Source organism: Mercurialis annua, linkage group LG1-X, assembly GCF_937616625.2.
Source record: "Mercurialis annua linkage group LG1-X, ddMerAnnu1.2, whole genome shotgun sequence".
Classification (NCBI taxonomy): domain Eukaryota; kingdom Viridiplantae; phylum Streptophyta; class Magnoliopsida; order Malpighiales; family Euphorbiaceae; genus Mercurialis; species Mercurialis annua.
Window position 1 is genome coordinate 69,527,775 of NC_065570.1, and position 12,734 is coordinate 69,540,508.

The following is a 12,734-nucleotide window of genomic DNA, read 5'->3' on the forward strand; positions in this document are numbered from 1 at the left end:
AAAGCCATTTCCACTCTCTACTTCAAATCTCAAAGGATCAAATTTAAATTTCAAAAAATAAATTAGTTAGTTTTACTTTAAAATATAATATTAATTATTTTTAATATAAAAACTGAATAAATAATTTAAAAATAAAAATAATTTTATATTATTAATATATATTATTAGTATTACTTTTTATAAAAATTAAATTAAATTAAAATATTTATATTAATTAATTAATTAATTAATGTTATTAATATTTAATATTTTTATTATTATCTATAAAAATTTAAAAGTTTAAAATTAAATTTAGAGAGCTCATTGAAGTAAAAATAAAAATCACTCTTTATTTTAAAGATGTTTTTTATTTTACTAAAGATACACTTTAAAATAAAGAGCACAATTAAAGATGCTCTGATATATAGTACAATTTTAGTCTGACGGACAACTAAATAAAAACAGAGGAAGTACTGATCTGAAGGCCACTTGCAACCACCGAACCCAACGAAGTAGACATACAAACATAGCAGCTTAAAAAAACTCATCCCAAAATATCTGCAATTCTTTAATACTATATCAAAATGAAAGGGGATATTTCAGTCATTGCCTTTACCTTGTCCTCGCCAAATTTGACCTATTAATCTCATTTCATTCCCATTTCACTTTCATTTCATTTCATATTATGCATGATGACATGTCATGTACGCATGTATGTGTATAACACGTGGGCCTCTAATGTGAGAGGAAAATATCATTGCCACGTATGCTATCTATCTAAGAGTTGAGAGGGCTTCTAAAGATCTTCTCTATTTTCTTACAAAAACTGCAACCTCTCTCTTTGTAATAATATCATTAGTTTTCAAGAACTCCATTTTTTACATCATTGAAATCAGAGAGAATTTTTTTAAAAATAAAAATAAAAAATCTCTTATCGTTTTTACAAGTCACCAAGCAGCAGTAAAACACAAATATCCTAATTGATTTTTTTTTTAAATCACAATCAGCAGAGAAGCAGCAAATTCATATATTGTACTGTACATAAGTAGCAGGTACCTATAATTTTTAATCATCAGTTTTTACATTTTATGTGTGTTTCTGGTTCTCAGATTTGAGTTCAGTTGTTGCTAGATTTACATTTGTACTTGTATGGTTTCTGTTTTATGTTAATTTTGGTTGATTTATCTGTTCTTTTTCTTTCTTTGTAGTATGTTGGATTTGTGGTCTTTATGACTCCTTTTGCTTTTAATTTAAGATTATTTTTTTGGGGAAATTTGAGTATTTAATTTGATGTTTTCTTCAATACCTAATTGTCTACTCATATCTAATTTTTAGCTGTGTTATTGATTTAATTTTACAGAGAAGTTGGTGCCTGTAATTTACATTACAACAATTTAACCAGGCTCTGGAAACGACAGGCTTTCAAGTGATGAGAATTTGCATGGTAAAGATAAGGAGAAAGGTGTATTATTAATCTTTTATCGATTGTATTATTCCAGAGTCAGATTCAATTCTTTGTTTTGAATTGAGAAATTGTGGGCGCACAGGGGGTTATTCGGGGGGAATGTTGAACTATGATCTCTTGATTCTTGATTGGTAGCTGTTGGAGTGCAAGTTTCTGTTTATTGTTGCTGGTTTTGTGATATTTTGGCATAAAAAGGTAAGGGTGTGTTTTGGAAGAGAAGACTTTGATGACAACTTCTTCTGAGAGATGGATTGATAGTCTTCAGTTCTCATCGTTGTTTTCGCCGCCTCCGCAAGATGCCCAACAACGAAAGGTCAGCTAAATTGATCTTTTGTTTCGTATAGTGAATATCATGTTTGGTTTGTTCACATGTCTTATTTGTTTCTTTGTTTAAATTTTTTAGTGAAAGTTTGCCAAATATGCATTCTTTATTACCATTCCATATTAGCTTCTACATGGCTTAAAATTTTCCAATATGAGTGTTCTTTTAACATTTAAAGAATCTTTCGTCATTGACGTTTCTTCATAGTGGAGATGAAATTACAAAGGTATATTAATAAAAAAAAGTATATTGAAAATGCCACAATTGCCAAGCTGTAATAAGTTCAAGTGAGAAGTAGATCTTTTAGTTCCTTATTAAATAAAAGCAAACCTAGCAACAGATCCTGCATTTGTTCCCACTAGGGTGTGTTAGAACAATTTCCTAGAGAAATGAACCTCAGTTCCATATTACGGGGGCACGACAATGATGTAAAGGTCACAGGACATAGGCTCAGACTGTGGAAACGGATTCCTTTTGTCTCTATGGAAAAATCTGTATGATCAAATGGTAACATGGAGAGGCTAGTTGGGCATGGCTAGCGCAGTGAGGTTGGCTACTCTTAATATAAGGAACTAAAAGATCTACTTAAATTTATCTCATGTTAAGTGGGTCGTCTTTCACTGGTCAAAGTTCTCAGACTTAGCAATTCATTTTTCTATTTAATGAAAGAACCATACATTACATATCAAGGTTAACTCCAGTAAACCTCACATCAAGAGAACATCATTCTTTCAACATTTCAAATCACGGAAAACATTGTTATGGAAAATCATGGGGTTAAGAATAAAACCTGGTAGACATATGGACTAAAAATAATAAATAAAGCAACTCTTTTTCTCAGCGGTACGCTTCTCGAATACAGATGCTGATTGTGGCATTGAGCTTAGTCTCATTTGATCACAAGTAGAATAGCTTTTCTCAAAAAAATATTTGTTTTAAAACAATTGAGTTGGATTCAGATTTTCGGAATATTCCTTAATAAGGTTTACTACAAGAGCTGACATGTTTACTGGCTTACTGCCTTCCTTTGTACAGGCACAAATTACAGCCTATGTTGAGTACTTTGGGCAGTTCACCTCAGAACAATTTCCCGATGATATTGCTGAGGTATGCTTATTCTCCATGCTAGTCTTTCTCTAATATGGTATGCTAAGATAACAATATGCCAAACTGCATTGATAACTTAACAATTTGTAGTGTTTGAAGCTTCTGTAGTTTACTGACGTGCACATTATTTTGACAGCTAATTCGTAACAGATATCCATCAAAGGAAAAACGCCTATTTGATGACGTGTTGGGTATTGATTCTTTATTCTTGGAAAATTTTTAAAACATTTTATTATTTCTATACACTATATATCAGTAGAAACCATTCTTGTAGCTTCAAGGTGACTAAATGGCGTTTAATTTCTAAATTCCAGCTACATTTGTCCTACATCATCCGGAGCATGGACATGCTGTTGTTCTTCCAATAATTTCATATTTAATAGATGGCACGCTGGTGTATGATAAGAGTACACCTCCATTTGCTTCTTTCATTTCCTTGGTCTGCCCAAGCAATGAGGTATGCAAACTAAACTGACTGAACTCTTCAATAAGTTTGTTTCTGTTTTACCTTTTGGTTTTTACTAGTTTTGTCCTTTCCTTCAATCAATGTTTCTTTGAAATGTATTAGGTTTGTTATTTGTCTTAATATTTAAGTGCTTCCCGATTCAGAAACTTAATAGTAGTTTTATGTCTTACTTTTTATAGAATGAATATTCTGAGCAATGGGCTTTGGCATGTGGAGAGATTTTGCGAATTTTGACGCATTACAATCGTCCAATATATAAGATGGAACTACAGAGTTGTGCAACAGAGAAAAGCAGCAGTGGCAAAAGAGCTGAAAGTGGTGGATCAGCAGATGCGGAATCCAGTCACACACTTTCAGTGCAGCAAGAGAGGAAGCCTTTAAGGCCTTTGTCTCCCTGGATTACTGACATATTACTCGCTGCACCTCTTGGTATCAGAAGTGACTACTTCCGTTGGTGAGTTTATTGTCTCATTTTGAGTTACTGTTGCTGTTATGGCTAGGAAGTAATTTACATCAAAGTGTTTGCAGTTAGCCACACATGTGTCTCCGGTCAGGTGCACTAGAATAAATTCTGAGCAAATATAGGGACTTATTGCAAATACAGTAACTTATTTCCTTGAAAAGCTTAATTATGAGGAATTGAGATAAACCAATGATAGATTTGACACCCATTTAAAGTATAAACATAAATAATTGGTTGAAGGGTCTTTTTGAGGATGATGAGATAATGAAAACCGATTTTGGAATGGATGAGGAGAAAACTCCAGTGTCTAGGACCTGACTGATGCTCTCTCTTCTCACCACAGTACAAGTGCTGGAATAGTGGAATATCATTAAGATTGATTAAATTACTTATTTTGTGAACTTTTCATGAAAGTTGCTCTTCTCACCACTGTAGAAGTGCTGGAATATCATTAAGATTGGTTAAATTATTTATTTTGTGAACTTTTCATGAAAGTTGAGGCAGGCAAGACGCTAGAGCTTAAATTCCTCTCTGTCATCTTACTGTTGAATTATTAGCCCATTCATGTGGTGACAAGCACTTGCATTATCTAGAGGAATTACCATACTATATCTTTTTGGGGGATAGCGTGATAGATATCATTTATGTTTATGATAATGCTTCTACAGGAGGGAGAGCAAAAATTATGAATGCTTCCTTAGGAGAAAAAAAGAAAACCATGCGTTCAAAGAATTCAAAAAATATTCTTATATGAGAAATTTTGAAAGGCCTACTACTGTGTGACTTGGACTGTATTTGGTAAGATCACTGAGTTGAGGGTTTTTGAATCGGGATGCAGGATGTGTATAGTATTAATAGGCATCTCAGCTCCAGAACTTTATGACGTTAACAGTGGATGCATGTGGATTGTTGATCACAACGGAACCTGTGTATGGCTCACAATGATCAATTCAGGTGCATTGGTTGTTTAGACAATGAATGCTATGTAAAGTTCTCATCTGCTCTATATTTTTGGTAATCTTTTATGTGCAACCTGAAGGTGGCTTGCAAGGTGACCAGTTAGGTCCATTTATCTTTATTCAGGAGGCTGCTGGTCTGAGTTAGGATGACTACGTAGGGTAAAAGGAATTTGATTCAAGTTGTCAAAATTATGAAGCCTCGCAATGACCTATGTTAATTTTCTAGCCAATTGTTCAGGAATCTTTCAAATTTGAAATTGTATAGAGAAGTTGGAATTGCAGGATATCAAGCTTCTAGGGATCTGAAAATGTGACTTCTTATTAGATCTTATTAAGCTTTATTATAGAGTCATAAAATAGCTTTGTCTTTTGGGGACTCAGATATTTGCAAGTTGGTATTTCATGAAATTATTTTTTAGTTTTGTTTTTTACTTGTTACTGCAAAATTCGTGTAGCCATGTTGACACGACTTCCCCCAGATCAGCAATCCTTTTTCTGCTTTTGTCTCTCTCCCTCTCTCTACTCAATTAAAAGACTTCACAGTTTGCACTTAGAATCTTCTTGCCCTTTCACTTTCTTTTTAATGTGTTTGTTAATTTTAGTAGCAAGCATTATTCATTAAATCTCCATTCAATTATTTAGGTCTCTGTTCTTTTGCTAACTTATATCATATGTGCTCTTATGAACTGTAAATCATACTTTTTTATTGTTTATATGCCCTTAATCACCAACTTAAGACATGTTTTCAGGTGCAGTGGTGTTATGGGTAAATATGCTGGTGGAGAGCTCAAGCCGCCTACAACTGGTTTGTTTCAGACTTCTTCATTTGCTTTTATTTTTTTGAATCTCCATCTCTTCCTTATTGGCACATGGTGCTTATGAACGTCTATATATAACGCACTCATGCTTTTCTGGTTTTATGTTGCGGTTACTAGTGATAGGAATTATGCGCAGTACTGAATTAATGTTTATATAACAAAGGGGTCACTGTTCCATGCTTTTTCTCTTTGATTGCATATACTGTTGTACAATCTTATATGTGAAATGTATCTAGAGTTTCAAATATAATTCTGAGTTGTAACAATAACAATTTTTTTTACCATTTAAGACCATTGTTTCACTATAAATAACCTTCTACATGCTTTTCATTTTGCTTTAGCTTCATCTCGCGGATCTGGGAAGCATCCTCAGCTCTTGCCATCAACCCCTCGATGGGCTGTAGCAAATGGAGCTGGTGTTATATTAAGTGTTTGTGATGATGAAGTGGCTCGTTATGAGACTGCTACATTAACTGCTGTTGCTGTTCCTGCACTTCTACTTCCTCCTCCAACAACATCTTTGGACGAACATCTGGTTGCTGGATTACCAGCTCTAGAGCCATACGCACGTTTATTTCATCGGTATGTTAACATTTAATTGTATTTAATGGATTTTTGAAAATTTATTTGGAATATTGTTGAGGGATAGATATACATCATGTTTTGGCATCATAGGACACCTTTCTTTTTGTCTATTTCTTTTCTCTACATCATTATCACATGAAAGTGGTAGCATGCAAATAACCTTAGAGATGAAAATTGAAACTTGTTTTGCCATTGAAGAAGTCATGAAAGCAATGGAACAAACATCCTTTGATTTTAAGTGGCAGAATACAGGGTTGAAACGCCAAATGTTTGAGGTGTTTATTAAAACTGTTCTTTTGATGGGTTAGGTATTATGCCATTGCAACTCCAAGTGCCACCCAACGACTTCTCCTAGGACTCTTGGAAGCACCGCCTTCATGGGCTCCAGATGCTCTTGATGCTTCAGTACAACTTGTGGAACTCCTTCGAGCTGCTGAAGATTATGTATCTGGAGTAAGGGTAAGTAGGATAGATTTGATTATTGAAATTCATATATGGTAAAACAAGGTTGAAAGTGATGAAACTTTATTTGTGGATTTATTCTCTATAATCTTGTGTCCCCTAGCTCCACTACGGAATTCTGCCTTTTGTGACCAAGTATGCCTCTTGAAAATTTCCTTTGCCTGGATTAGTCTTTTCATTAGGAATAATTTAGTCGGGGAATTCTTATGCTGTTAACCAGCTTGGTTTGTTTGATAGGAGGGGATATTACCTCCAATATATATTTCTCTTTTTTACTGGCTTTGCAGTATCATCTTCTTTTATCAATAATTATAGCTAATTAAATTTTAAAAAATCTTCTTTTATCCAAAAAGGACACTTAAGCCGTGCATATTGATGAAATTCTTGAGCTTTGGCATACATACATGCATATGCATGTGTGTGTCTACACATGTATGGATATCAGCAACAGATTTGAAAATAATGTTATGTTGTTTTTGACATCTTGCCTTCTCCCCGCTGCCCATCCCGCAGCCTGAGCATATATTGTCACACTGAAATGGAGCTTTCTCTAATACAAAGAAATAGGCTTCTTTACCTTGAACACTATGTTAACACTTAATGATTTTCCTGGTGCCTAAATTTGGATCTGTAAAATATCAATTTCGTCAACTTTCCTTTCAGCCTTTTCGACTTAAATTCTTATTCAGTCTTTTGTTCCCCTGTATAGCTTCCACGGAACTGGATGCACTTGCACTTCTTGCGTGCAATTGGGATTGCGATGTCCATGAGAGCAGGAATAGCTGCTGATGCTGCTGCTGCTTTACTTTTTCGCATACTTTCACAGCCAGCATTGCTGTTTCCTCCATTAAGGCAAGTTGAAGGAGTCGAAGTTCATCATGAACCTTTGGGCGGTTATAGTTCAAGCTACAGGAAACAGGTAAATATAGAGTACCAACAGCTTGAAACTGACAAGACATTCCATACTCTGTTTTAGTTGAATTTGATGTACTGACCTTTAAACTTCTTGCCATGGAAGGCTGAAAAATATCTTATCTGATTAGTTTTTCATGTATTTATAATCTAAATAAACTCCTAACAGAAGTCATCTATCTGGGCCAATCATCAGCAAGCTAATCACAGACATATAAACGATTTCTGATCTGGTATCTTGTGATTAGTTTGTGGTAGCTATGTAGAGAGTTAGGCTTACATGCAGTATTCTTGTCTATAGATATTTGATAGAATGGAAAATGAATGAATTAACAAAATTAATATCTTTCCTGGACTATTTTATCTGTTTCTTTTTCTCTCTCTCTTTCCCCCCTTGTTTTTTTCATTAACCAAACAGATTATGATCTTTGAACTAGGATCACAACAGAAATGGTGCTCCCGTATCACAAATTTGAAATCTCTTATTTCCAAGCCAAGAATAATAGCTTTAGACTAGTTATTTAAATCTAATGGCCAGCTTAAAAATTTGTGACCAGATAGAAGCGCCTGCAGCTGAAGCGACTATAGAAGCGACAGCCCAGGGGATTGCATCTATGCTTTGTGCCCATGGTCCTGAGGTTGAATGGAGAATTTGCACCATTTGGGAAGCTGCTTATGGCTTAATTCCTTTAGGTTCCTCAGCAGTTGATCTTCCTGACATCATAGTGGCCGCTCCACTGCAGCCTCCTATATTGTCTTGGAACTTGTACATTCCACTTCTTAAGGTCTTGGAATACCTTCCTCGTGGAGGTCCATCAGAAGCATGTTTGATGAAGATATTTGTTGCTACTGTAGAAGCTATTCTTCAGAGAACATTTCCATCTGAGTCTTCCAGAGAACAAACCAGGAAAGCGAGATATCTTTTTGGCTTGGGTTCTGCCTCTAAAAATCTTGCTGTGGCAGAGCTTCGCACTATGGTCCATTCACTCTTTCTAGAATCGTGCGCTTCCGTAGAGCTTGCTTCACGCCTGCTATTTGTTGTGTTAACCGTGTGTGTTAGTTATGAAGCTCAATCTAATGGGAGCAAGAGACCAAGAGGTGAGGAATTTTTTCAACCAGATGATGGCCATGAGGACTCACAACTGACATCTGAAAAACAGCGCAACACGAAATCCAAGAAGATTAAAAGACAAGGTCCTGTTTCAGCATTTGATTCTTATGTTCTTGCTGCTGTATGTGCTCTTGCATGTGAGCTTCAGTTGTTCCCTTTTCTTTCAAGAGGGAGTAACCAGTCAAGTTCTAGCGGTGCACAGACCGTGGCCATGCCCGTGAAACTGAATGGATCTAATATTGAGTTTCAAAGTAGTATTGACTCTGCGGTCCATCACACTCATAGAATCTTATCAATTTTAGAAGCACTTTTCTCTTTGAAACCGTCTACTGTTGGTACCTCCTGGAGTTATAGTTCAAATGAGATTGTAGCTGCAGCTATGGTTGCTGCTCATGTTTCTGAACTATTCAGACGATCAAAGGCTTGCATGCATGCTCTCTCTGTTCTGATGCGGTGCAAGTGGGATACTAAAATTTACACCAGAGCTTCATCGTTATACAACCTTATTGATATTCACAGCAAAGCTGTTGCATCAATAGTTACGAAGGCTGAACCATTAGAGGCATACTTGCACATTCCAGTTTGGAAAAATTCTCTTATGCGTGCTGATGGTAAAAAGCGAAATCGAAGTGTAAGCATTAGATGCAGTGATTCAGGGGAGTCTTCTTCCTCACAGTGTGAAGAACCAGGCCATTCAGAAGGTAGAAGTAAAAGTGAGAGATTTCAGATAAAGGAAGGTTCTGGAAGTACATTGGCCAAGAGTATTGCAGGTTTCCCTATAGATGCTTCAGATTTAGCCAATTTCTTGACAATAGATCGACATATTGGTTTCAGCTGTAGTGGGCAAGTTTTCCTAAGATCAGTTCTTGCGGAGAAACAAGAGTTGTGTTTCTCTGTTGTCTCACTGCTATGGCACAAGTTGATTGGTGCACCTGAAACTCAGCCTAGTGCAGAAAGCACTTCTGCCCAGCAAGGATGGAGACAGGTAATCTTGGAAGCTTGCACAAATTGCATAGTTCTTCTCATTTATAGAAGTACAACTATTTTTATGAGTAGCTAAAGAAAAAGAAACGCTATGAAGGACTCAACTTCCATAAAGGCTATGATATGAAAATGTCGCAATTAAATGCTATAGAATCTAAAAATCTGGAAAATTGTCTTTACACTTTCTGATATAAATCAAGAGTTTCCATTGGTATGACTGTGATGCATAAAATGGTACTGAGGTAACTGAGCTTTTAGAATTTTGACAATCTTACTTGGATTTTTTAGGTTGTGGATGCACTCTGCAATGTTGTATCAGCGTCACCCACAAAAGCAGCTGCAGCAGTTGTTCTTCAGGTCTAACCTTTGTTCAACTTGCAAATTTTAGCGTAAACATAATTTTTTAGTTTTTATGTTATGTCTCTTGGTTGGACACCACTTGCGGAAGGTAACACCACCTCCAAAGTAGGAAAAGATCCACGCTGCTGAATGTTGATTTTCATATTTTGGAGGAGTAACCTGATGGGCATTTTGGTCACCCATCTTGTTTCTTAAATTTTCTTTACTACATACTTCGCATAATCACTTTTATCACCTAATGCGCATGTCAGGCGGAGAGAGAATTGCAACCTTGGATTGCTAAAGATGACGATCAGGGTCAGAAGATGTGGAGAATCAACCAACGAATTGTCAGATTAACTGTGGAACTAATGAGAAATCATGATACACCAGAGTCGTTAGTAATTTTGTCAAGCGCATCAGACCTACTTCTACGTGCGACGGATGGGATGCTTGTCGACGGAGAAGCTTGCACTTTACCACAACTGGAGGTAAAGTTTTGTCATGTTCAGTGTATCACTTTGTACCTTTCTTGAAAAGAAAAACATGACTAATCATTATAGGCTTCTAATTTTGCAAGGTGTAGTCAATATTCTTATGTTTGTCCGTTTGTTGATGCTTGAATCTTCAACTTGTTTCAGTTATTAGAAGCAACAGCTAGAGCAGTTCATCCTGTCCTGGAGTGGGGAGAGTCTGGGTTTGCAGTTGCAGATGGCCTTTCAAACCTGTTAAAGGTAAAAACTATGTCTCATTGGCTAAAGAAGTTTCATGTGCTCCAAAACATACATACAGAGTTATAATTGTTCAAAATGTTACAGAGTATCAAATTTATTTCTTTCACTTAGTTTTAGATCAAGCGGTTTTATAACATGGTGGTATCACTGTCACGGTTAGGAGGTCCAAAAACTGAACCGAACCTAATAACCGAACTGAAAAATCGGTTTGATTCAGTTTTGGACAGAAAAATAAAATTCAATTCCGTTTTGGTACAAACCAAATCGAAAAAATTCAACCTAAACATTCAGAAGCTTTGTGGATTTTTATGTAAAGGGGAGAGTTGGCATGAAAAATTTATCCTTGGATTTGTATTTTTAGGTTTATGGAAACCAATTTACCCCTGCAGTGATAAAATGTTGTGTAGTGACTAGCAAGGTAGTCTGATGCCTGATGCTAGATGACATTTCTAAGATCTCTTTTTGGTTAATTCATGCAGTGTCGCCTACCAGCTACAATCCGATGCCTGTCTCATCGAAGTGCTCATGTTCGTGCTATGAGCACATCAGTTCTCCGCGGTATATTGCACACTGGTTCAATAAAACCTAATTCTAACCAAGTGGACATAAATGGCAGTCATGGTCCCTCGTATCAGTACTTTAACATAGATGTGACTGATTGGCAAACTGATATAGAGAAGTGCTTAACTTGGGAAGCTCATAGCCGGCTTGCGACAGGGATGCCGATTCATTTTCTTGATACTGCTGCAAAGGAATTAGGCTGTACTATATCTGTATGACATCAACTAGCTTCCTGTAATCACCGTCATTTGTATTTTTTACTTTTTCTTTTACAGAGTGAGACATACAGATAGAAATAGACTTTTTATTACTTGGATGGTCATGGAAAGACATGAGAAGGAGCTTCACTTCATTTTACTAGGGTTTAAGGCCTCAACGATGATCGTGTATAGTGAAACAATCAACTGGGTCATGATATGCTTAATTTTATTCAGCTATGTCAGATTTGTATGATAGAGGCCTGGATTTGATATTGTTGTCTCAGATTGTCGGATGTAATTTGCGTTTCTTTCGAAGAAATTGGAATGACAATTAACATCAACTTGGGGGATTCTACATTTTGATTTTGCATGTCAATCTGCTTACTGCTTTACATGCTAGTCAGATGAGATTAGAACAGCAGTTGTGTTTTTACAATTCAATGCAGCTGGCCGTATCTTTAGTTGATTCTCTCACAATTAGCTATTCTGCATTGTAATAGAAATATGATAAGAATGGTGAAACATTTTATTACGAGGATATATTATAATATAAAGTTTCAGAGTTTTAAAAAGTTCTCGAAAATATAAAAAAAGGCCGAGACATATAACTTGAGTCATGAGTTTTTCTGCAACTTAGAAAACCAGTTCTGCTAGTTAGACAATCGACCGTCTCTGGTTTTGTCCATGAAAGGAGCTTAGAGCACCATTAAAGAACATAATAGAGCAAAGGGTCAACGCATCCCCTAAACTTGTGTCACGGAATCATCTAATCCAATTTATATTTTTTTGAGCAAATAACTCCAAAACTCTTTATTTTCGGGTCAAGTAACCTCATAATTGTATTTTTAAAACGCGTAAAATACAAATCGGAGGTGAGAGATGCAAAAAAGTAATTAGATACTTCCCTAATTGTTGCGATATAATTATTCTAGGCCTAATCACTCAAAAACCCCTCACCTTTAAACTTTTTTTCAATTCTACCCCGACGTTGAAAATTTGTCTATTTTACCCACTTTTAAATTTTCCGTTTTCGATTGTACCCCATTATTTTAATTTTTGTTAATTTTTTTACTTAAATGATGAAATCATTCAATTAATTAATTCTAAACATGAAATTAAATTCTTTTTTATTCAAAAAAGTACAAATAAGTCCTTTATTTTTAAAAACTAACTAAAAACCATAATCAAATTAACACTAATTTAAATTCTTAATTAATTTAACTAAATTTAAATAAATTTTAAAAATATACAATTAGTATATGCGAGA

The 12,734-nt window shown here is 35.5% G+C and overlaps 1 protein-coding gene across 4 annotated transcripts; it reads left to right on the forward strand.

The window, feature by feature from the left end:
- The first annotated feature begins 795 nt into the window (after positions 1-795).
- LOC126664281 (protein GIGANTEA) lies at positions 796-11,808 on the forward strand. Of its 4 annotated transcripts, none has more exons than XM_050356594.2 (16): positions 796-1,031; positions 1,340-1,441; positions 1,527-1,757; positions 2,802-2,873; positions 3,010-3,064; positions 3,188-3,330; positions 3,519-3,793; positions 5,511-5,566; positions 5,921-6,161; positions 6,473-6,623; positions 7,336-7,545; positions 8,096-9,634; positions 9,922-9,990; positions 10,245-10,463; positions 10,614-10,706; positions 11,186-11,808. In XM_050356594.2, exons 3-16 carry the CDS (start codon positions 1,671-1,673, stop codon positions 11,483-11,485), a joined length of 3,510 nt encoding a protein of 1,169 aa, XP_050212551.1. In that variant the 5' UTR covers positions 796-1,031; positions 1,340-1,441; positions 1,527-1,670; the 3' UTR covers positions 11,486-11,808. The 4 variants fall into 4 exon arrangements, with proteins under 4 accessions (XP_050212551.1, XP_050212552.1, XP_050212550.1 ...); XM_050356595.2 differs by having other exon boundaries at positions 1,340-1,423; XM_050356593.2 differs by having other exon boundaries at positions 1,340-1,757.
- Positions 11,809-12,734: the final 926 nt, after the last annotated feature.

Excerpts from the sequence above, each read along its gene's own strand:
- LOC126664281 (XM_050356593.2), top strand. The coding sequence starts at position 1,671 with ATGACAACTTCTTCTGAGAGATGGATTGATAGTCTTCAGTTCTCATCG. Across the intron at positions 3,065-3,187 it reads CCTATTTGATGACGTGTTGG|CTACATTTGTCCTACATCAT; the intron begins GTATTGATTCTT and ends TCTAAATTCCAG. Across the intron at positions 6,624-7,335 it reads ATTATGTATCTGGAGTAAGG|CTTCCACGGAACTGGATGCA; the intron begins GTAAGTAGGATA and ends TCCCCTGTATAG.